We start from the raw sequence: 23,316 nt of genomic DNA, 5'->3' as shown, positions 1-23,316 counted from the left end.
AAACTCGCCAATAGAGGGTCACACCAATAGGGGGTCACTATCGAGTATTTCATAAAAAATGTAATCAAATCAAAAACAATTATTGCATAGTGTGTCCCTTGGATAAATGTACAATTGTACAAATTTGTGAAAAGATGCTTCAACTGTTGATCTGACAGGGGAGATAATGCGTACAGTGATCTTCTATATGCTATATTGAGTGCTTTTGTGTACATCATTTTATTTTATAGGTAATGTTTATTTATTTTCAATGAAACCTTTTAAAATCTGAAATCTGGTTAAATGACAGTGTTAAAAACTGTGTACTATATCGTTTTTGTGATCATATGATGTTTTCATTGTAGTACTTTGATTGGTAATTTTTGCCAAAAATCAGAAGTGCACTGCGACAAAATAATACCACAGAAGAATGATATAATAGCATTTAATTTTAATAACCTTGTATTATATACACAAAAGCCAAAAGGACACAATTCTAATGGAAATATTTAACGTTCTTTGGCATGTGATTCTCAATCGGCAAGTATGCGTTTATGAAACCGCCTTCTCGCCGATGTCTCGCTGTTACTTTCAACAAAATAATGGAGATGTGGACACTCAGATGAATTGGATAATGTTTAGCTCAGGAAATAAAGTAAACAGGTAAGTACATTAAAACAATGAGTGCTACATGTCTATGATGTACATATCGTTAACTGAACAACAATGTGTAAGGCACATCATTACCCCCTCCGTAGGAAAACAGGTTGGCACTCCGTTGCCAAAGTTCAAGTTTAATTTTGTAAATTTGTGACAACATTGCTTGGATCTTCACGGCTCGTTTCGTCGCTAGAAGACCCTTCAACCCTGGCTCTTTTGCGGGGTACTTCATCTTCATCTATGCCCTGAAAAAGTGGGTCAGCTCGGTCACTTTCATCAGGAAGAAGCTCATGCAAAATGTTTTCGTCCATTTGTGGTGTGGCGTAACTGTTACGGTTGCTGGACGTACGATCAGAGGGTATGCCGATTTTGGCAGGACTTGCCAAAATGTCCAGGGGAGGCACCATCCCACTTACTTTTGCAGCCTTACCCAGAATGTCAATGGTAGAGACATTTCTTTGGGCCGTTTTACTTACTCGGACAGATGTGTCGGCGAAACCATGACTTGTTGGAGTCACGCGTCGAAATGACTGTAGGGTTGAGAGTGCTTCAGGTTCTGGAGCAGAGGGAGTGGTGGAAGTGTCGAGAAGCCATGCTGGCAGCACATCCTCCTTCTGAGGCGCGAAGAAGCCTTCTTCGTCGCATCCTGCATTCTCCGATGTTGGTGACTCAGACATGGTGGAGCACCCATATAATCCTTGTACTGGCTCCATGTCCGTCTTGTTCACCCAGTATGGGTTCTCAGACCGTTGCAAAACCTTGTCTAGACTTATTCTGCCTTTCCGGGAGGTTACCTCCTCCACGTGTCGTCTGTAGTGCTTTAAATGGCGGACCAAAGTTTTATTGTCGTTGCATCTGAAACCGCATAGACTGCAACTAAATGGCACCCGGTCTAATGCCACATGGTGCTTAAGGATATGGCCCATTATTTGCTCCTCCATATCTTCTTTGCCGCAACGTTTGCATCGCCAGGAATTCCTTTTGTCTGTCTGCGTTTCCATCATCTACCCCTGGAAAATATAATTTTTACCTAACTATCAACAGGTGTCGCGTAAACTGTGTCATTGCAATTATTTTAGTTGACTGCTATCTTTTAAAGACGACGTTGACGCTCAAAACATTAAATACATTGTTTATTTTTAACATTTTATGCCAAGAACTGTTGAAATTTGACGCTATATCACAATATAAAGAAGTGAAACTCCAGCTGCTGGAGCAGTATTGAAATCCTATTACAAACAACAGTTGGTCATTTATTTATGGCAAGTGACCGATTGCCGAAACAGTACAAAACATCACAATACAACACAAAACAAAACAACATAAACACAAATAAGAATAAAGCTTGGGTCACCGCCTTGGAACGGTCAATGCAACGCATTGGGGGTTTAAACCTGGTTATAGAGCGCTAAACCTCACACTTGGCCCAGCAATATTCATAATACATTTAAGTGTAAATAAAATTTAACGTCATAGCATTGTAACTCAAATTAAACAATAATTAAAGGGAATTAAAACCTATTCAATTTAATTACTATTTAATTACTCAATTGCATTGAAGATACAAGAGTAACAGAGTTACAACTTTTTGACGAACGATCAAATAAAACTATTAACAATTGTCAACTACATTCCTTCTTTACAGAAAAAGATTTGAGAATATAGCGTCATGGAGTTAATATCTCAGATAATCATCGCGCAAATACAGGAAGAAGCAGCAATAATGGGTGTAAAAATTCCATATTATATTGCTTGGTTGTTTATGTGACTGCTAAAAAAATAAATAATAATTAAATCAAACAAGAAACGCCTATCAGAGAGAAAATATAAATAAAATGGAACGTTATAAACCCAATGACCTATGCATGTAGATAAAAAGGGGGAAAGTCGGTCGTATGACGTCACAAAAATCCATAATGACATAATGACGTGAACAAAATCCAGGGGTAGTACTGTAAATAAAAATATTAATGGGGCTGTGCTACTAATAAAACAAGTTTAGGTGATTAAATATTAAGAATCAAATGAATAAAAATGGTAATTCAAAGCGACATAATTGGAATCAAACAGTATATAGGTGTTATGACATTTGACGACAGAAATGATTTGATGTACGATGTGAATCTAAATGTAGTTTTTATGAAGATTTGTGCATACTACACAAAGACACAATTTAATTCAACAGTGAAAAATGCCCATTATATCACTAATGATTCCAAGTTTTAAGAGACGAAAGATAAAGTGCATACGACACAAAGACACAATTTAATTAAACAGTGAAAAATGCCCATTATATCACTAATGATTCCAAATTTTAAGAGACAAAAGATAAAGTGAATCGAAAACCATCACGCACGTGTTTTTAAGTACATAAGCATCATATTCTTTTGATAAAAACGAGTAAATTAAATGGAAAAGTTTAATATGAACATTTTCTTTAATCATGTGAGTTGTTGGGTTCCCATACAAATGACTTATCCCGTTCACGCAAGTAGGGATTCCCAACAATGACTATCGTATCATATAAGATGTTGGATTCCAAAGTAATCTCGATCATGTGAGCTGGGATTCCCAACAATGACTATCGCCCAACAATGACTTATGGAATCATGTGAGTTGTTGGGATTCCACCCCAAAAATTTGTATAATCACGATTTTTCTTTCGGAAAAACGCTGTTAGCTGGGATTCCCCAACGGATCTCGCGAGTTGGGATTCCCAACAATGACTTATGGAAATCATGTGAGTTGTTGGGATTCCGCCCTAAAAATGGAAATAACAATCGATCACGCGATTTGGAAATAATGACTATCTCTCATGTGAGTTGGGATTCCAAAAAACAATGATCGTTTTGGGATTCCAAAACGAATGATTATTCGGTTATGTGAGTTGTTGTGTTCCCATACAAATGACTTATCTCGATCACGCAAGTTGGGATTCCCAACAATGACTGTATCATATGAGTTGTTGGGTTCCCAAAGAAATCTCGATCATGTGAGATGGGATTCCCACAACAATGACTATCGCCCAACAATGACTTATGGAATCATGTGAGTTGTTGGGATTCCACCCCAAAAATTTGTATAATCACGGGTTTTCTTTCGGAAAAACGCTGTGAGCTGGGATTCCCCAAAGGATCACGCGAGTTGAGATTCCCACAAATGACTTGTGGAAAACATGTGAGTTGTTGGGATTCCTCCCCAAAAATGGAAAAGACAATCGATTACGCGATTTTTTTTGGGTGGGATTCCAGCCGAGGACGTTGGGTGGCTAAAGAATGTCATCGTGCATTTCGCGGACGGTAGCACGCCGACCGGCGATTTCGCGTTGATAATCGACAAATTCTCGGAAAAAAAGAGCCGCGACGCTAAACTCACCAGTCCGAAGTTTTAGAGTGACGTGTACGGCTTTAGTTTAAACGACGTGTGTTATCCGAACGGCGAACGGCGACGGTAAAGGTACGCATGTAAGCCGGCGTAAGCAGCGATAAGTTCGACAACCTTTTGAAATGGCCCGCCGACTTTAAACATTCCATAAAGGTACTACATCAGTTCGGTGGGGAGCAACTGACTGTTACGAGCCGAACGGATTTGTCGAGGCCCCGTTGGGCGAGACCGTGGCCAAACACGACCAACGAAAGCGTCAGATATCCGCAATTCATCCCACAAGACAAACTGGACAATTTTTTTGTTGAACGATACCCTCATTGTTAAAATAACGATATCGGACTTTCTATAAAAAATGGAGTAGTGAAAAATGTTTAGAGACAAAAACAAGTATTTTTGTGTTAAATCCCTCTATCTACACTAGTTGTCCGCTAGCGCGAATGTGGTGAAGAGTTCATGAATTTCAGATGTGGCTCACTGCGAAGAGTTCATCAGCAACTGATAAATAGAAGGTTCGCGTGTAAATAACGGCAGGTCGTTTTTTTGTAAAATATCAGTAGGTTCGCGCAAAAAAATCGGGCAGCATGCCGTTTGCATTTTCTAAAATATCATTTTCGCTTCGGGGAAAAATAGTAGTGTGTCACCAAAAAATCATGGCATGCACGAAAAAATCGAGCAGCATACAACAAGCGGCTAGCTAAAAAATCGTGCCATGCGCGAAAAAATTGAGCAGCATGATGTTTTGTTTTTTAAAATTAACTTTTTATAAACCTTTCCCATAAAAAGGGGTGGGAAGAAGCCTCCAAGGCGAGAAAATTCGTTGCACCGGCGAAATACTAGCCTACTTAACTCGGAGAGAGATTTGCGAATTTAGTGGAAAGCGGGTCGGTCGGTAAGAACAAAAGCATTAAATGATCTCGTATCTCCCCCAGCCGGCGGTTCGTCGCGCACGTGTCGATCGGTGTCGATCGCTCGCCCTGATCAAGACGGTCGCCGCGTTTATTATGGTCGCCGTCGTGGTCGGAAAACTGGCGAAAATGAAGTTGAAACAAACGGCCGCCTTTCGGTTGGGATTCGAGGATGTCGCGCGGATCGCAACACGAGTAAGGAACCTTCGGCGCCTCGCTTCAGTGCTTCGCGTACTCCTCCGCGATGCTAGCGTGCGGTTGCGTCAAACCGCCAAATATTACGTCGTACATGTACATGATGGTCTCGTTCGCTCGTATATGACCTTCTCCTCCCGTACCCAGCCCTAGCAGACTTTGCGCATTGTAGCACTTAAAAGAAATGTTATTGCTCGGTCATCGGTCAGGTTCGGTCAACGCGTGCATGCGTTTCTGAGAGAGCCAGATTAAGGAATTTCGTGTCACCGTACGAAAATACCAGGGTGTCGCACGGCAAAGCACAGACATGTCACCATGTGTGCCTACCACCCTTCCAACCGCGCAACAATGTGGCGTTGAAAAGGTTCCCAGCTAGTGCCGAAAGTATTTCACAACGATCGCGGGGACGGGCTGCTTTGTAACGCCTCATTTCGTATTGGCTTGCGGCCTCGCCCTACGTTGTTACACAGCTAGCTGAGCAGGACTTCCTCTGACTTTCAATCTCAGCGGACAATTTTGAAAGTGTCTGCTTTGTTTTAGTTGTACACTTAAGTCTCTCTGGAGACTGAAACCTAAACCTAAACAATTTTGACAATCGTATAGAGCAATGCATGTAACATAGTATCGGTCAAGCAGTCATCAACTGGTTGGTAGCCTTATCAATGCCATCGTGTCCTCGGACTCGCATACGCATAATCGACCCACGTCAGGTTCTAAAGCTTGCGGGCAATAAATAGTGTCCCTCGCGATAGACTGAGGAGCCTTGCCAGAGTGTAACGACAGCATTGATAAAACATCGTAGCGCTGAAAACCGAGGCGTTTCCCCCCAAGTGCAATCAGCGCGCTCCGCAACTTGTGGAGTCGGTCTAACGACACCTACATACCTCGGCTGCCCAAACTCAGTTAATCGACTGCTGTTGTCTTTCTGCTTGCCAAATAGCAGGATTGCTTACCATACGCAGTCAAAGACAACCTTACATTGATTTAGCCAGATTGGAAACTACAAGCAAACGCTGACTCGCCCAAGCAAGTGACCCACTTCTTGCGCCGAAGCAATACCTAGCCTAAGCACTGTCGACCCAACGCCAGTAACACTGCTCCGTTAACTGGGGAGCCTTGCCAATGCTCACAAGTAATTTGCAATCCTGGCTAGAGCAATGAGTATATTCGGACTGGTGTGCCACCATGTGAATTTGATTTCCCTAGTCTCTGGAGAAAATAATCTGTCTCTACAGAGATAGTCTTTAAACTACCTGGCTGTGAAGATACTCCAATCTGATCAACTGCTTGAGCAGTACTATGAGAAGTTGCCATACCTTTTATTTGGTAATTCCTCCTTTTTAGATCCTTTCACAGTAAAATCCAAACACAGAATGCTGAGCAGTATTTTTGAGTTTACTTATATATTAAAAAGAGTTAAAGTCGTCCCGTTTGTCGTATAAACTAGTTTTAACCATATTATTATTAATAGTTAGATGTAAATCTAAATACGCGGCGTCTGTATTGGATTGACACGATAGATTTAAGACTAGTTCGTTTGGGTAGATTTTGTGAATATATTGTGCAAAGAATGGATTATCTAAATTAAGTATGGCATCAATGTACCTACTAGTTAGATTAAAACATTGAATCAAATCTACTTGTTTAGTTTTAGATAATTCTAACGTAAATTCGCTTTCATAACAATATAAAAAAAGATCAGCTATAAGTGGCGCACAATTAGTACCCATAGGAACGCCAATAATTTGTTTACATATTTTACCATTAAACAAGCCATCAAACGGCAATTCAATAAAAAGTAAAGCGTTAAAACAGACTTGCCTTCATTTATACTGACATAAGGAAAAAACAATAGCAAACCCTATAGAGCTGGGGGCTACAGTATTGTGCCGTGACAAGGATAGATTTTAGAGTAACTATAGCACAACCTTGCTCATGTTGATATAATATGTTTAAATGTAGAAGAATTGTTACCTATACTCACATTATTATGCACTTTTAACAATTTATATTCCATTCCACAAAAACGGTTGTACTTTACTGAAAAATTACTTATTTGTTTAAAAAGATCATGATACCAATCGAAAACTCTTTTGAATGCGCGCGCTCTCCACTTTATCCCTCAAAAAATGGTGAAATATTTAAAAAGAGATCCTTAAGAATGTTTACTGGGTCGATCTTTATTCTCCCGACACAGATCCGAGAAGTCACGTGGTATAGGTACCGTTATTCTGCATATATGCATATAATGGCATAAGTCCATGACAATAATATTTAAATAATGTAAATAATTGTTGCTTACCTTAGTCTATATTGTGATCCGACAGTAATCACGATCGTTTAAACTGATCACATTCCAGATTAGAAAAGAAAGAAATGAGCCGTGCGGTACTGTTTTATACTCATAGGTCCTTTCTCATTGGTGCAAAAAATGTTAGGGGTGACGTTGCAATTTACGATTGGTCGCTAGAGTCACATGACCTTGGGATTCCAAAAAATAATGACTATCTCTCATGTGAGTTGGGATTCCAAAAAACAATGATGTGAGTTGGGATTCCAAAACGAATGACTATTCGGTCATGTGACTTATGGAATCATGTGAGTTGTTGGGATTCCACCCCAAAAATTTGTATAATCACGGGTTTTCTTTCGGAAAAACGCTGTGAGCTGGGATTCCCCAAAGGATCACGCGAGTTGAGATTCCCACAAATGACTTGTGGAAAACATGTGAGTTGTTGGGATTCCTCCCCAAAAATGGAAAAGACAATCGATTACGCGATTTTTTTTTGGTGGGATTCCAGCCGAGGACGTTGGGTGGCTAAAGAATGTCATCGTGCATTTCGCGGACGGTAGCACGCCGACCGGCGATTTCGCGTTGATAATCGACAAATTCTCGGAAAAAAAGAGCCGCGACGCCAAACTCACCAGTCCGAAGTTTTAGAGTGACGTGTACGGCTTTAGTTTAAACGACGTGTGTTATCCGAACGGCGAACGGCGACGGTAAAGGTACGCATGTAAGCCGGCGTAAGCAGCGATAAGTTCGACAACCTTTTGAAATGGCCCGCCGACTTTAAACATTCCATAAAGGTACTACATCAGTTCGGTGGGGAGCAACTGACTGTTACGAGCCGAACGGATTTGTCGAGGCCCCGTTGGGCGAGACCGTGGCCAAACACGACCAACGAAAGCGTCAGATATCCGCAATTCATCCCACAAGACAAACTGGACAATTTTTTTGTTGAACGATACCCTCATTGTTAAAATAACGATATCGGACTTTCTATAAAAAATGGAGTAGTGAAAAATGTTTAGAGACAAAAACAAGTATTTTTGTGTTAACTCCCTCTATCTACACTAGTTGTCCGCTAGCGCGAATGTGGTGAAGAGTTCATGAATTTCAGATGTGGCTCACTGCGAAGAGTTCATCAGCAACTGATAAATAGAAGGTTCGCGTGTAAATAACGGCAGGTCGTTTTTTTGTAAAATATCAGTAGGTTCGCGCAAAAAAATCGGGCAGCATGCCGTTTGCATTTTCTAAAATATCATTTTCGCTTCGGGGAAAAATAGTAGTGTGTCACCAAAAAATCATGGCATGCACGAAAAAATCGAGCAGCATACAACAAGCGGCTAGCTAAAAAATCGTGCCATGCGCGAAAAAATTGAGCAGCATGATGTTTTGTTTTTTAAAATTAACTTTTTATAAACCTTTCCCATAAAAAGGGGTGGGAAGAAGCCTCCAAGGCGAGAAAATTCGTTGCACCGGCGAAATACTAGCCTACTTAACTCGGAGAGAGATTTGCGAATTTAGTGGAAAGCGGCTCGGTCGGTAAGAACAAAAGCATTAAATGATCTCGTATCTCCCCCAGCCGGCGGTTCGTCGCGCACGTGTCGATCGGTGTCGATCGCTCGCCCTGATCAAGACGGTCGCCGCGTTTATTATGGTCGCCGTCGTGGTCGGAAAACTGGCGAAAATGAAGTTGAAACAAACGGCCGCCTTTCGGTTGGGATTCGAGGATGTCGCGCGGATCGCAACACGAGTAAGGAACCTTCGGCGCCTCGCTTCAGTGCTTCGCGTACTCCTCCGCGATGCTAGCGTGCGGTTGCGTCAAACCGCCAAATATTACGTCGTACATGTACATGATGGTCTCGTTCGCTCGTATATGACCTTCTCCTCCCGTACCCAGCCCTAGCAGACTTTGCGCATTGTAGCACTTAAAAGAAATGTTATTGCTCGGTCATCGGTCAGGTTCGGTCAACGCGTGCATGCGTTTCTGAGAGAGCCAGATTAAGGAATTTCGTGTCACCGTACGAAAATACCAGGGTGTCGCACGGCAAAGCACAGACATGTCACCATGTGTGCCTACCACCCTTCCAACCGCGCAACAATGTGGCGTTGAAAAGGTTCCCAGCTAGTGCCGAAAGTATTTCACAACGATCGCGGGGACGGGCTGCTTTGTAACGCCTCATTTCGTATTGGCTTGCGGCCTCGCCCTACGTTGTTACACAGCTAGCTGAGCAGGACTTCCTCTGACTTTCAATCTCAGCGGACAATTTTGAAAGTGTCTGCTTTGTTTTAGTTGTACACTTAAGTCTCTCTGGAGACTGAAACCTAAACCTAAACAATTTTGACAATCGTATAGAGCAATGCATGTAACATAGTATCGGTCAAGCAGTCATCAACTGGTTGGTAGCCTTATCAATGCCATCGTGTCCTCGGACTCGCATACGCATAATCGACCCACGTCAGGTTCTAAAGCTTGCGGGCAATAAATAGTGTCCCTCGCGATAGACTGAGGAGCCTTGCCAGAGTGTAACGACAGCATTGATAAAACATCGTAGCGCTGAAAACCGAGGCGTTTCCCCCCAAGTGCAATCAGCGCGCTCCGCAACTTGTGGAGTCGGTCTAACGACACCTACATACCTCGGCTGCCCAAACTCAGTTAATCGACTGCTGTTGTCTTTCTGCTTGCCAAATAGCAGGATTGCTTACCATACGCAGTCAAAGACAACCTTACATTGATTTAGCCAGATTGGAAACTACAAGCAAACGCTGACTCGCCCAAGCAAGTGACCCACTTCTTGCGCCGAAGCAATACCTAGCCTAAGCACTGTCGACCCAACGCCAGTAACACTGCTCCGTTAACTGGGGAGCCTTGCCAATGCTCACAAGTAATTTGCAATCCTGGCTAGAGCAATGAGTATATTCGGACTGGTGTGCCACCATGTGAATTTGATTTCCCTAGTCTCTGGAGAAAATAATCTGTCTCTACAGAGATAGTCTTTAAACTACCTGGCTGTGAAGATACTCCAATCTGATCAACTGCTTGAGCAGTACTATGAGAAGATGCCATACCTTTTATTTGGTAATTCCTCCTTTTTAGATCCTTTCACATTAAAATCCAAACACAGAATGCTGAGCAGTATTTTTGAGTTTACTTATATATTAAAAAGATAAGGCTTATCGCTGCACATTGATTGGTTGTTAGTTGCTTTTTCTCTTCGGGTAAACCTAACAGGGACTTTCCCTACCTTCTCGAACATTCTATATGATGCTACATCCTGGCGGGATATTTAAAATATGCAAAATAAGCATCTACTTTCGTTTTCTATACATATTGTATGCTATACGGACGAAATATTTTAAGGGTCAAGGAGGGGTCCTATGTAGGTCAACTTCCTGTGACGTCATGTCAGACTCCATACCGGAAGATTAATCGAAAGACATGTGACCTATGAAGTCATACAGGGGATAGGGGTGCATGTACATGTATCGGATTACACATGTTTGGTGGTGTCCCGTCATTCCCAGGAGGGTTTTGGTCTCCCAATTAAAAATTACATTAAACTACTATATAATAATGTTCTTTAACTAACGCTACCTTAATACTACAAAAATTAAAGCTGTACTCACGTTAATTCTTAATCCGCGCACTCCTTATTTCACCGAATAATGTGCGTGTCCTTCTTCACTGACGATCAGAAGAGAAAGAGGACGCTTTCTGATAATGGCAGTTAGTTATATTTGCGCCTTTGATTTTGATTGGTTGAAAAAGTACCGCATTGCGGTGGCGCATTTTAATTGGTTGACGCTATACACCGTATATACGCTTTAGCGATAACCGCTGTAGTGTCTACCTGTTCACCTTTTTAAACCCAGGTTTAAATCGGTTTGAATCGGCTTGAGAGAGGACAATCTTATTGTATGTTTTTCTGGTGTATCAACCCACCTAAATGTGGAAATTGAAATAAAATTAGAATCTATCGTGTTTCACCATTTTGACGTGCAAAAAGATAAAACTACTGCTACAATTATTTTAAAAATCAATATGTCCCGTATAAAATTTCAGGAGCGCAAAAGCGCAATCGGCATGTTGCAGGCTACCTTCCCCATTTGCTGAAACATCCGATAGTCACGGACGAATGATTTCATCGTTTGCTTGTATATATTGTAGTCTCATGATCACATGTACAATTTAAATCAAAATAATTACTCATACTTGCGATATTTAAGTTTGAAAATTTCTGCGTTCGAAAAGTCATCAAGTGTTTAATTTCAATTTCATCATTCTAAGTTGATTTTACACCACAACAATATGGCTTGTATGAGCGCAATGTTACAAGCCGGTCGGTTGTTTTACAGTTAACATTATTATTTTACGATGTACGATTTGAGAATTTTTACTTTTTCAATATTTTTTTTATTTGTTATGTTTGATATTTAATTGTTGCTCAATTTCAATTAAATGTACAAAGTATTATTACTATTATTAGGTATGACAAAATCCGTTCAAAAATAAAGGAGCTCTATTAATTTGAAGACGTGTTGCGTTAGAAAAGTCTCCAAGTATACTGTTGCGTTCTTTGGTACTCATTTCATAATCTATAACGCAATTCTGGTAACGTTCATTAAGTTTATTCATTGCGAAACTCGATGTATACTGTTGCGTTCTGTGGTACTCATTTCATAATCTTAACGTAATTCTGGTATTAAACGTTCAAAAAATTTATTCATAATAAACGTTAATGACACCGATATCCAAATACAAACTGCAAATATATTCAATGAAAAGTGTTATTTATCAGACTTAAAGTTTCTGACAAGGTAGCGTAGTTACTAGCATATTAGTAATGGATGACAAAGATTCAATGGCGCTCCTCTAAATGTTAGTGGAATGACTCAATAATTAAAAGAACTCGGTATGAGCTATTATTTAAACTTAAAATTAAATGGTCCAATACCAGTGTCACTATTATTAATGTTAAACTTACTTTTTAAAGAAAAAAACGTGATAGATGTTACCCCTTTAAAGATTATAACTATAATGAATCCGGTGACCAAAACTTGTTCACTTTATATAGCCGCAGCGTTCCACTTGTGACCATAAATTGGTCACTGTGGCCAGAAATTAGTCTCTGTGACCCGAAGTTGGTCACTGTAACCACATATTGGTCACTGTGTGACCAAAAACGGGTCACAATAACGGCCGTGACCAATTATGGAACGCTCGCATGCTTAACACTTCTAAATAATAAATGACTGAACAATTTAAAACATACTATTTGAACTAAAAATTAACCTAACGTCTGCTAAAAAAGTGCAGCTTTCTTATCGGATGCTTAAATATAAAACACAGTGTATCAACATTGAAATTATTGTAAAAGTCTGCAAAAAGTCAAAGGATCTTTTCAATATCGTGTATGCCTCCCATTGGCATTAATTACGGATTGGCATCGTCTTCTTATGTTAATAATAAGCCCACGGATGCTGCCTTGTGGGATTCGAACCCATTCCTCTAGGAGGGCTTGTCGTAGCTCCTGGATTGTCATAGGCTAAACAGGGCGTGCAGATATTGCAACCTGAAGCATGTCCCAGACATGCTCTATTGGATTGAGGTCCGGAGACCTCGCAGGCCACTCCATCCTGAAGATTGTTTCAGCTATGAGGTACTCATTGGTCACCATGGCTCTGTGAGGTCCGGCATTATCGTCCATTAAAACGAAATCTGGGCCTATTGCACCAGCATATGGACGGACGTATACATCCAAGACCTCTCTAATGTATCTCTGCGCTGTCATAGTGCCGTTATCAATGATATGCAGATCTGTCTTCCCCTGTATGCTGATCCCAGCCCAAACCATAACTGAGCCCCCAACATTACGATCATGGGTTGCGATGCATGCTGGTGTGAATCGCTCATTGGGTTTTCTCCACACCCGGGCACGTCTATCTGTAAAGTCAACACAGAATCTAGACTCGTCTGTGAAGAGTACTGGTGTCCAGGCATTTAAAGGCCATGTCATGTGATCTTGTGCCCATTTGAGCCGTGCATGGATGTGGTAGCGCATCAATGGAACACGAATGGCAGGTCGTCTAGCCCTCATGCCAACATTATGCAGTCTATTTCGAATGGTTTGAGTTGAAACCCGAACCCCTGATGCATTCTGTAAGTCATTTTGAAGGGCCGTGGCGTTCATAAAGCGATGACGTCGGGCTTGTACCACGATAAAACGGTCTTGTGCCTGCGTAGTAGCCCTCTGACGACCTCCCCTGTATCTGGGGATAACATCACCATGCATTTGGTAGCGGCTCCACATCCTGGCTACAACGCTCTGTGAAACACCAAGCTGACGTGCCACATGACGTTGTGACGCTCCTCCTTCCAGCATCCCAACCCCTCTGTTCATTTCTTCTAAGCTAAGATGTCTTCTTACGCGATAGTAAGTCATTTCAAACAACTTTCAAGATGAATGAGTGAGCTACAAGTGTAGATGCTTTTTCGTGGGTGTTGCTTTTCATGAGCAGATGAGCAAGCCTGTGTAAACAAAAACAATACGACAGGTTATTGGTTATGTAGAATACGCACTCATATATTGAAACACACAAGATTTTTGTTTTTAATAATAAAAACTTCAAATTACACATACTATAAAAAGTGATCCTTAGGAAGCTTTGTAAGAGAAATAAACGGCACCGATCTCTATCACAGCTTTGATATACCCGTTCGATAGCTGCATGATCTCCAAATTTTCAATAAGCAAGAAGCTCCTTATGCAACTACGCTGTTTGATGGTGGCCAACTACAGTAAATCTTGTATAAAGAGACCACTCAAGGGAGTAACCAAAAGTGGTGTCTTAATAAAATGGTCTTTAAATAAAAAAAGGCCATTCTGGAATGATGCGTACCCTCAATTTTAAATCTATATGAAGGATAATCTCCTTTGTCCACAATGATTTCAACTTTTGTAATGAAATGAATGTAAACAGAATACATAAACAAGATTTTACTTAAAATTTGTTTTATTTTATAAATCGGCGAACAAGTTTGTCCCTTAATTAACCCTTTCCCACATAGATACGTATTATACCGACTCTATCGAGTTCCCCATACATACGTATTATCTTGACTCTAGCGATTACCGCATGCATACGACGTTTAACGACTAAATCGATTACCGTATAATCCCGTATAATCACGACTCCCATTTATTTTCAAAATCAAAATAAATGTATAATATATATACGATGGAGTCAATGTCTTGGTAGTTTCGTTGACAAACTTCCATTAAAACTCAATGCCCAGGCCTACGCACATTATGGTCACAATATAGTAAAAGATTTCCTACACAAATTCAATGTAAAAGCAATAACTTTAACGAAAAATAAAGTCAAACTTTTGCGCATAGAGACCCTAATAACCATACCTTTTCTCGAAGAGCATTCCAAGCCGAATTGATTTAAGCAATACAAAAAATAGGTCACGCTGTATGTAAGAAAGAACTCGTCACGAATCAAAAGTCACTGTTTTACGGCCATCTATTTACCGGCTTCTATCCAGTTCATGAGGGTTTCCCGCCATCTGTCAAAGTCTTATGTAGTCTCCAATCTTCAGATAAAAGAGTGAATTTCTAGTAAACAACAATGTTTTCCCTGCCACATGCACACAGAAATATACTAAAATAAAGTCATGGCAAGTGACCCTACAGAGAACCATGTCTTCAAATATATGATGTTCATGTTTTTAGAGAGTATAGCATTGCACTTCAAAAAGATTTAGTATATTGTAACCTAAAGGAAAAATATCTTTTGATTAAAATGTGTTTTTCTTGCATATTCTTATCTTCCTATTCATATTGCACACATTTAATAAGTTTGGCTGGATTATCTGTCCATTTGGCCATTTTTTTCATATTTTCACACGCGGGTGTATTCGGTCCAAAGAAGGCGATTTTAGGCCTGTTAAAGCTTAAATGTCCCTTTAAGATTTAAATGTATTAAGTTGAATATCTGCAACAAAATACCAAAACAAACCAAATGGACATGCACGTGGGGCTTATGCGTGGTGGTGAAAGAATGAATTTGTTAGATATTTTCAATCTAAGCAATTTTGATAATGTCTTTTTTGTGTGTTTTTTTATATCACCCCAAAAATGTCAATTTCAAAGCAGAGAAAATCCAATTTCATCCAAGACAATAAACAAATTAGTACAAATGAGAGATCAAAGCTACTTTAAGGAGAAGATATCAATAAGCTCCCAATAACTTGTTGTTTAGCACCAATAAAAGTGTGATATCTTGAAACGAGCCTTGTCGCTCGGAGCCCATTTATTTGCCAGAGGCCAATGATATATCCTAGCATATAATGTCATGGGTGCCTTTAAACTGCAGCAGATGGTAAAAATGCATTGCCAGCTCTCATTTAGAGGTTCAAGAGAATACAAAATTTCATATTTTGGGCACAAAATAAGTACTTTTGACTATTTTTATGGTGACAATCTGGAAAAAAATGGGGGTTCATAACCAAGCGAAAGAAAAAATGCTCATTTTGGGGGTATAGGATGGACGGAAAGGTTAAAATGAACAAGATACATATATGTAAGCAAGCATTTTAAGCTTAGAAATGAGGTTCCATGTAGTAACAGGGGCAGAAAGGCAGCTCAGATCAATGCAGGCTTTCTGAAAGGGGTTTCTATGACTTCTTTTGGGGACACAGCTTCCCGCAGAATTCTCAACACAACAAACATCATTTATCCATGTCACCTCTGTATGCAAAGACAAGCGAATAAGGTCAATACTGCCCTTAAATCACTGAATGAGAGAAGCATTTATCAAATAAAAAACAAAACTGGTTGCTGAAAGTGCCAACATTTGTCAAAAAGATCCCTCTAAGGTAAACGATGAAGGGGACACTTGCTACAACAATCCTATGTTTAAGTCGGACGCGACATCTTCTCAAGCCGGAACCATGACTGTAAGCATATTGTGAGAAAACAGTACCAAACACAAGCTAATTGTAGGGTAACAAGTAGCAAATCAACTCAGCTGTGCTGCATACATGCTCAGGAACAAGGATAAACATGTTGAGTGCCAACTTCTGCTGCCAACAGAGCACGAGCTTTACGTGTCAGGACGCGAAATAATCGATACAAACTGCATGGGAATTGCAGGACGGCAAGAGTTTAAGTGACCACAAAACTGATTAGGACAGTATTTCACACCTTAAGCATCATAAATATGCTTATTTGCCTGTGTACATTATAATAAATTAGTATTATTATCTGTTTTACCATCAACAACCCTTATCCAGTGGCCGTCGGCTTAGTCGCAGACATTCCTCTACCTGAAAAAGTCAAAATACCCAATAGAAATAGATATAAAATGATGAAAAAAACATGCATTTATATATTTTAAGTGTATTTCTATGAATAATACGAGGTGATCAAGCTTGTTTTATGCATGATTGTACTAAATATGAAAGCTGGCTCTGTTAAGCATCTGTTGCACTCTCAAAACTGTAAAAATGTCCGCCATTCCATGTCGCGGAAATGGGGCTCTGTTTGAATGTTCATGCTTTACGCACAAGCTATTGTTGCGTTACTGGATTGCGGAGTCCTTGGCGTTGAATTCTGACTTCATGTAGCACAATAACGCTACACAGTCAACCAAAATGCTTTTGAATTTAAGTCGGAAAGCAATTTAGCCCTTATTCGGCTATACAAGGGTATGGGTTCAACTTGAAAAACAACTATTCCAGGTCAAATAATCTGAATTCATGCATTTAATGCACTAATTTTCTTTTCTTTTGCTAAGAAGTGACCAAAAATCAGCTTTCCCAGTCATATTTTGCACTTGCAGATGATATTTCATTTTATACCTAAAGCTAGTTTAGGTCACAATATAATAAAAGATTTCCTAGACAAATTCAATGTAAAAGCAATAACTTTAACGAAAAATAAAGTCAAACTTTTGCGCATAGAGACCCTCATAACCATACCTTTTCTCGAAGAGCATTCCAAGCCGAATTGATTTAAGCAATAAAAAAGATAGGTCACGAGGTATGTAAGAAAGAACTCGTCACGAATCAAAAGTCACTGTTTTACGGCCATCTATTTACCGGCTTCTATCCAGTTCATGAGGGTTTCCCGCCATCTGTCAAAGTCTTATGTAGTCTCCAATCTTCAGATAAAAGAGTGAATTTCTTGTAAACAACAATGTTTTCCCTGCCACATGCACACAGAAATATACTAAAATAAAGTCATGGCAAGTGACCCTACAGAGAACCGTGTCTTCAAATAAATGATGTTCATGTTTTTAGAGAGTATAACATTGCACTCCAAAAAGATTTAGTATATTGTTACCTTATGCAATGACATAGTTACATAGTATTCTCACATAGTATGATAAATTCAACAAAAACACATATTTTTCTTTCCTTTTTTATCAACGTTTCGGCTTACGCCTTCATCAGGATAATACAAATAATAACAGAAAGCGGATGTTACGTCATTGACTTAACATACATTAAAATGCGGGAAAATGTACGTCAATAAAATGAACGTTAATTAAATTAAGCTTAACTTTCGGATTCAAGAATACACAATTTCCTATAAAATTATATATAAAAATACTAATAGGAAAAAACAAAAGTAAGCATAATTAAATTCAAGAGCTAGTCTTTTATGTTAAAAAGAACTTTGTTATTCATACCATTAGGGTGTAATGTTTTAAGTCTATGTATATAGTAAGTTTCTTTACATAGACGATCTATGTTGTTGCTAACAACATCAATTGGCATAAAGGAAAAGTCATTTGCGCTGTGGTGATCTTCATTAAAATGTGATGCGACCAAAGTTGAAAATTCAGGGTTAGAAAAGTTTCTTATGTCAAATCGATGACTGTTCATTCTTTTTGACACCGGTTGCATGGTTTGTCCAAGTGAACGTACTGTTTCTTACACTGTTTACATGTAATGAGGTATATTACATCTTTAGATGCACAATTCATATTCTTCTGTAAATTAAATTGCTCGCCTGTTACTGTACTTTTAATTTTTTCTCCAACGTGTATGGATTTACAATGGGAGCAACGTGTTCTTCCACAGGCACTGGACGCACGTGAACTGTTCAAACTGTTCGTAAACTGAGCACGTGTAATGAAGTTTCCTATATTATTAGGCCTTTTAAACGCCAGTATGGGCTTATAAGTTTCATACACACTTCTCACTTCTTCTTTCTGTGACAGGTTAAGTATGTCCCAATAATTGTTTATTGCGGCTCCTATGTTTGGCAATGACGGATTATATTCCACTGTAAATGGGATAACTTTTGTTTTTGCTTTATTGCAGGACTGTAATGCGTCTTCTTGAGATAGAGCAGAAACTTTTTCAAATGCACAATCGATAATTTTTTTCCGGATAATCTCGTTCTTTGAAATGACGCTTGAGGTCTTGAAGTGAGGATTTAAAACTGTTGTCATCCGATATAATACGTCAATATCGCTTCGCCTGACTGTATGGTATTCCGTCCTTACACTGTTTAGGGTGGCATGACGTATAGTCAAGATATTGGTGGTTATTGGTCTCCTTTATGTGTATATCTGTTTGAAGTGTTAAGTCGTCATTAATAGAAACAGCGACATCGAGAAAAGACACGATTTTCTTAGAAGCTGAATGCGTAAACTTCATGTTGGGGTGAAAACGGTTTAATGCTTCAATAAACAATTATTTATAGTATTCTCACAAATTATATTAAGTTCATCTAAAGAAAAATGATTAAATCATGGATTTTTTATCAACTATATCGAACGTTTGAGCAGAAAAAGTGGTGTTTACTATTCAGCGATAAGCCAAATTATTGATTCACTAAAATATCGTGCTCAAATATCGGAAAAAAACACCCAGACTGGAGAGTTACGGATAACAACTATTGTTGGAATCCCAGTTATTCTATTTTGGGATTTCAGTTTTTCTAATTTTAGTATGGTGTGATACGTAGGAATCCAAGTTATTATGAATTAATCAGTAGGAACCTGGCAATCAAATTTTCTGATCAGCCTCGATTTTCACACCAGGGTTGGCATATTGACCGGTCAATTGAGTATTGACCGTGACCGGTCAATTGAGTATTGACCGGGCCGGCGGTCAATACCCGGTTAAAACCGTCAATACTTGTCATTACTGGTAAATACTGCTCGATTGAAAAGTATAGCATTTAAACATCACAAAAGAAGACTTTAAGCTTTTCTTTATTAAATCAATCACTTTTTGACTTATTAATTGTAAAAACAATCTTTAAAGCTGTAAAAATTACTTCTTTGTTATTTATGAGAACGGCCTCAAATACGTAAGGACTAAGGCAATATCTTTATCTCAGTGTATAACATCAGTTACTAAAGTAGTATTACTATTGTAGTTACCATAGTACTTCACTGATCTATTGATATCTCTATTTGATAAACAGATGGGCAAACAGAACTATTGTGTTTTCTATATTTTTATTCTGGCCCCAACGCCTTAATTGGTAATAAAATGAATGCAGTGTTATATCTCTGATATTGACTATGAAGCAAATCTGTTCTTAGGCAATTTCATATCACTCAAACAAAAGGAGATAACTTGCTATTTATTTAATTATTACTTCTAACTTGTCTCCTTTTTGTATTAAGAGATTGTTTTTTTCCTTTTATATTTAAAAGTTCGATTGGTCTTCAAAATAATAAGCAGTGTTGTTTTAGCATTATAGCAAATTTATATTTAAAAAAAAATCGTATTATATTCCTGCTTTTCATTCACAGTTTTAACATCGTCTAAATCATATTTTTAATCTTGTTGAATCAAGCACAAAACTATCTGAACATTAATTTGAATTGAAAAAAAAAAGTTCAATCGACCAGAAAAATTCAATTGACCAACATTGACTAATTTGAAAAATGTTGAGAGATTTGCCTACAAATTGCATGAACAGGTATAAAATAGTGGGTATTAATAGCTTAAGACATTACTGGCAACATTTCTGTCTAATTTACATTATCAATATTGTTTAATTAAGCATGGGATATTAATCAAAATTGGGAGTCAAGTTCAATCGACCAGTGTTGACCAGTAAGGACCACTTCGGTAGTATTGACCGGGGCGGTTTTAACCGGTAAAAACCGCCGGTTAAAACCGGGGGCGGTCGATTGGTGCAAACCCTGATTATAACTGTAGTTCTGCATATATGCATATAATGTCATAAGTCCATAGCAATAATATTGTAATAATGTAAATAATCGTTGCTTACCTTAGACTAGATTGTAATCTGACAGTAATCACGACCATGATGTTGCTTGATTTTATGCCACTGTGCACGCGCAGTCCTCTGCGTTTTCCGGTTTATCTGACGCTTTTAAAAAGGACAAAACCAGTTGTCTTGAGATATACGCCTGTTGTTTAACTTTAACTTATTTCAGATTAGAAAAGAAAGAAATTGTGACGTTCTCTTTTAAACTCAAAAATTAACATACATAAAGTCCTTTTCAATGTTCATAACGATTGATTTCTATTTATTTAATTTCAACACAACGTTTTCCACGGTTCGTAAAATATTCTAAACTGTAAATAAATGTAATGGCCTATTGGCCCCATGGCAATAACAAATTGTGTGACCGTAATGTTCGGCCGTCTCTTACTACTCTCTACTTGAGAACAGTATATATAGGGAAAACCCAATAATGACGTGAACAATGAAAACCACGTGCCTAAAGATAGCGAAGTATGCCGTTGACAAAATGTATTGTTGGAATCCCAGTTATTCTATTTATTGTTGGGATTCCCTTATTTTAGTATGGGTGATTTGTAGGAATCCCGGTTTTTCTGTTAATCTCACAGGTGGGAAGCCCATAGTATATATATATATATATATATATATATATATATATATATATATATATATATATATATATATATATATATATATATATGCTATAATAGACACTAGGAATGCAACTTCATTTGCCGTAAAACTACGCCATCTTTACTGTTTACCGTGTAACTCGAGCAATTTTTAACGAACTACACACCGGTTGGTTTCGAAAGCTAATTAAATAATTTATCAGGAAAAATTAACATCAGTACCATTGAACCAGCAGTATTTCGATACCAACCCTCAGAAGTTGACACTCACGGAAACAATTTTGGTCGGACACAAGTATGTCCAATATTGCTTCAATTTCCGATCGTTTTAAACAGCAGAAACACAAAGATTACATGACTGTTCGTCATTAAAACGGTTATTTCCGTTCAATAAACATTAATGAATCGATAACAATACATCTTATAATCATTCACACACCATCAAAAGTATCTTTTACTCCGATTTGTAAATAAACAACCAAGAGCTTTAATTTTTGAAAGGAAGTACGGATATCCTCTGACGTCATTCAAATAAAGCATACATTTGCTATTGGTGTAAAGTTGATTTGTTATTTTTTTTTCGATTTACATGGTTTACAGTAAAGATGGTGTAGTTTTACGGCAAATGAAGTTGCACTCCTTGTTTCTATTATTATAGCATATATATAATAAAAATAAAATAATACTTTGGGCCTCCCTCCTGTGGTTAATCTATAAATTGTTGGAATCCCAGTAATTCTATTTATTGCGAGTATTTGCAATAGCGACAAACACACTAGTCCATAGCAATTATATTTTAATAATGTAAATAGTCATTAACATTACCTGTCAATTATACCCGCAAGGGGAGTTAGACAGTGTAGATAGATAGATAGATAATCGGTGCTTACCTTAGTCTAGATTGTAATCTGACAGTATTCACGACATGGTGTTGCTTGATTTTATTACACTGTGCACACGCAGTCCTCTGCGTTTTCCGGGTTATCTAACGCTTTTAAGAATCACAAAACCAGTTGTCTTGAAATTACGCCCGTCGTTTAACTTTATCCTATTCCAGATTAGAAAACAAAGAAATTGTGACGTAATTTTTTTAACTCAATAATAAGCATACATAAAGTGCTTTTCAATGTGCATTACCATTATTTAAATTTATCTAATTTCAACACAACGTTTTCCACTGTTTGTTAAATATTCTAAACTGTAAGTTTAATGTAATGGCCTATTGGCCCCATGACAATAACAAATTGTGTGACCGTAATGTTCGGCCGTCTCTTACTACTCTCTACTGAAGAACAGTTTATTAATATAGATTGGAACACCCAATGCTGACGTGTACAACGAAATCCACGTGGAATCCCAGTAATTTTAGTTTGGTGTGATTTGTTAGGAATCCCAGTTATTCGAATCCCAGTAATTCTATCCGTAGATTTAATTCGGAACTCGCGCGCTGTGGGTTTTTCCGATTTCTGAGCGCGCGCGGTAGGTAAAATAATTGTCATTATTACAGTAATGACCAGTAACGTTGATATCCGATTTGCCTCCAATTCAGTAGTGGATAATAATTATTTAAACGACAGTAGTGTTTCTTTTAGAAAATGTCAAAATTCAAGTCTTTTGTTGTTATTACTTTTACTTTTATTATTAATAATAACACATACAAATCTAAGACTGTACATGTATGCTAGACGTTTAATACAGGATTAAAGTATCAATACACCGTTCAGATTATTCATGTTCTTGTTTTTTCGGTATTTTTTTATAGATATAGCAAATAAAAGTAATGTATGGTAAAGCTCGTTAGTGATGTGCCTTCTAATCTTCAGGTCTTAGTCTTTAGCGAATAATTTTCTTTACTTTTCAGATTACAATAAAGAAAAGCGTCACAAAAGAGCTATATCAATAGACATATAAATATCCAACTGATATGGAACGTTATGTTAGTTCTAGTACTACTAATGGACTGAGGATATTAAGGTTTTGTTGTTTGGTACTTGTGTATTATTTTAAATTTATTTGAATAGTAT

The 23,316-nt window shown here is 38.3% G+C and overlaps 1 protein-coding gene across 4 annotated transcripts; it reads right to left on the bottom strand.

The window, feature by feature from the left end:
* Positions 1-408: 408 nt before the first annotated feature.
* Positions 409-22,557, bottom strand: LOC127862485 (uncharacterized). Of its 4 annotated transcripts, XM_052401640.1 has the most exons (6): positions 22,183-22,557; positions 20,682-20,783; positions 17,519-17,580; positions 16,692-16,744; positions 14,949-15,010; positions 409-1,649 (listed from the first exon to the last, which is right to left on the bottom strand). In XM_052401640.1, the coding sequence occupies exon 6, from the start codon at positions 1,641-1,643 to the stop codon at positions 774-776; it is 870 nt and encodes a 289-aa protein (XP_052257600.1). In that variant the 5' UTR covers positions 1,644-1,649; positions 14,949-15,010; positions 16,692-16,744; positions 17,519-17,580; positions 20,682-20,783; positions 22,183-22,557; the 3' UTR covers positions 409-773. The 4 variants fall into 4 exon arrangements, with proteins under 4 accessions (XP_052257600.1, XP_052257602.1, XP_052257601.1 ...); XM_052401642.1 differs by lacking the exons at positions 17,519-17,580; positions 22,183-22,557 and having other exon boundaries at positions 20,682-21,053; XM_052401641.1 differs by lacking the exons at positions 14,949-15,010; positions 16,692-16,744; positions 17,519-17,580; positions 20,682-20,783; positions 22,183-22,557 and adding an exon at positions 11,038-11,119.
* Positions 22,558-23,316: the final 759 nt, after the last annotated feature.

Source organism: Dreissena polymorpha, chromosome 16, assembly GCF_020536995.1.
Source record: "Dreissena polymorpha isolate Duluth1 chromosome 16, UMN_Dpol_1.0, whole genome shotgun sequence".
NCBI lineage: Eukaryota > Metazoa > Mollusca > Bivalvia > Myida > Dreissenidae > Dreissena > Dreissena polymorpha.
Note: the sequence above shows the minus strand (reverse complement) of the source record. Positions and strands in the feature narration are given on the sequence as shown.

What these genes read in the sequence shown, in the direction of transcription:
- LOC127862485 (XM_052401640.1), bottom strand. Translation starts at nt 1,643, where the DNA reads ATGATGGAAACGCAGACAGACAAAAGGAATTCCTGGCGATGCAAACGT.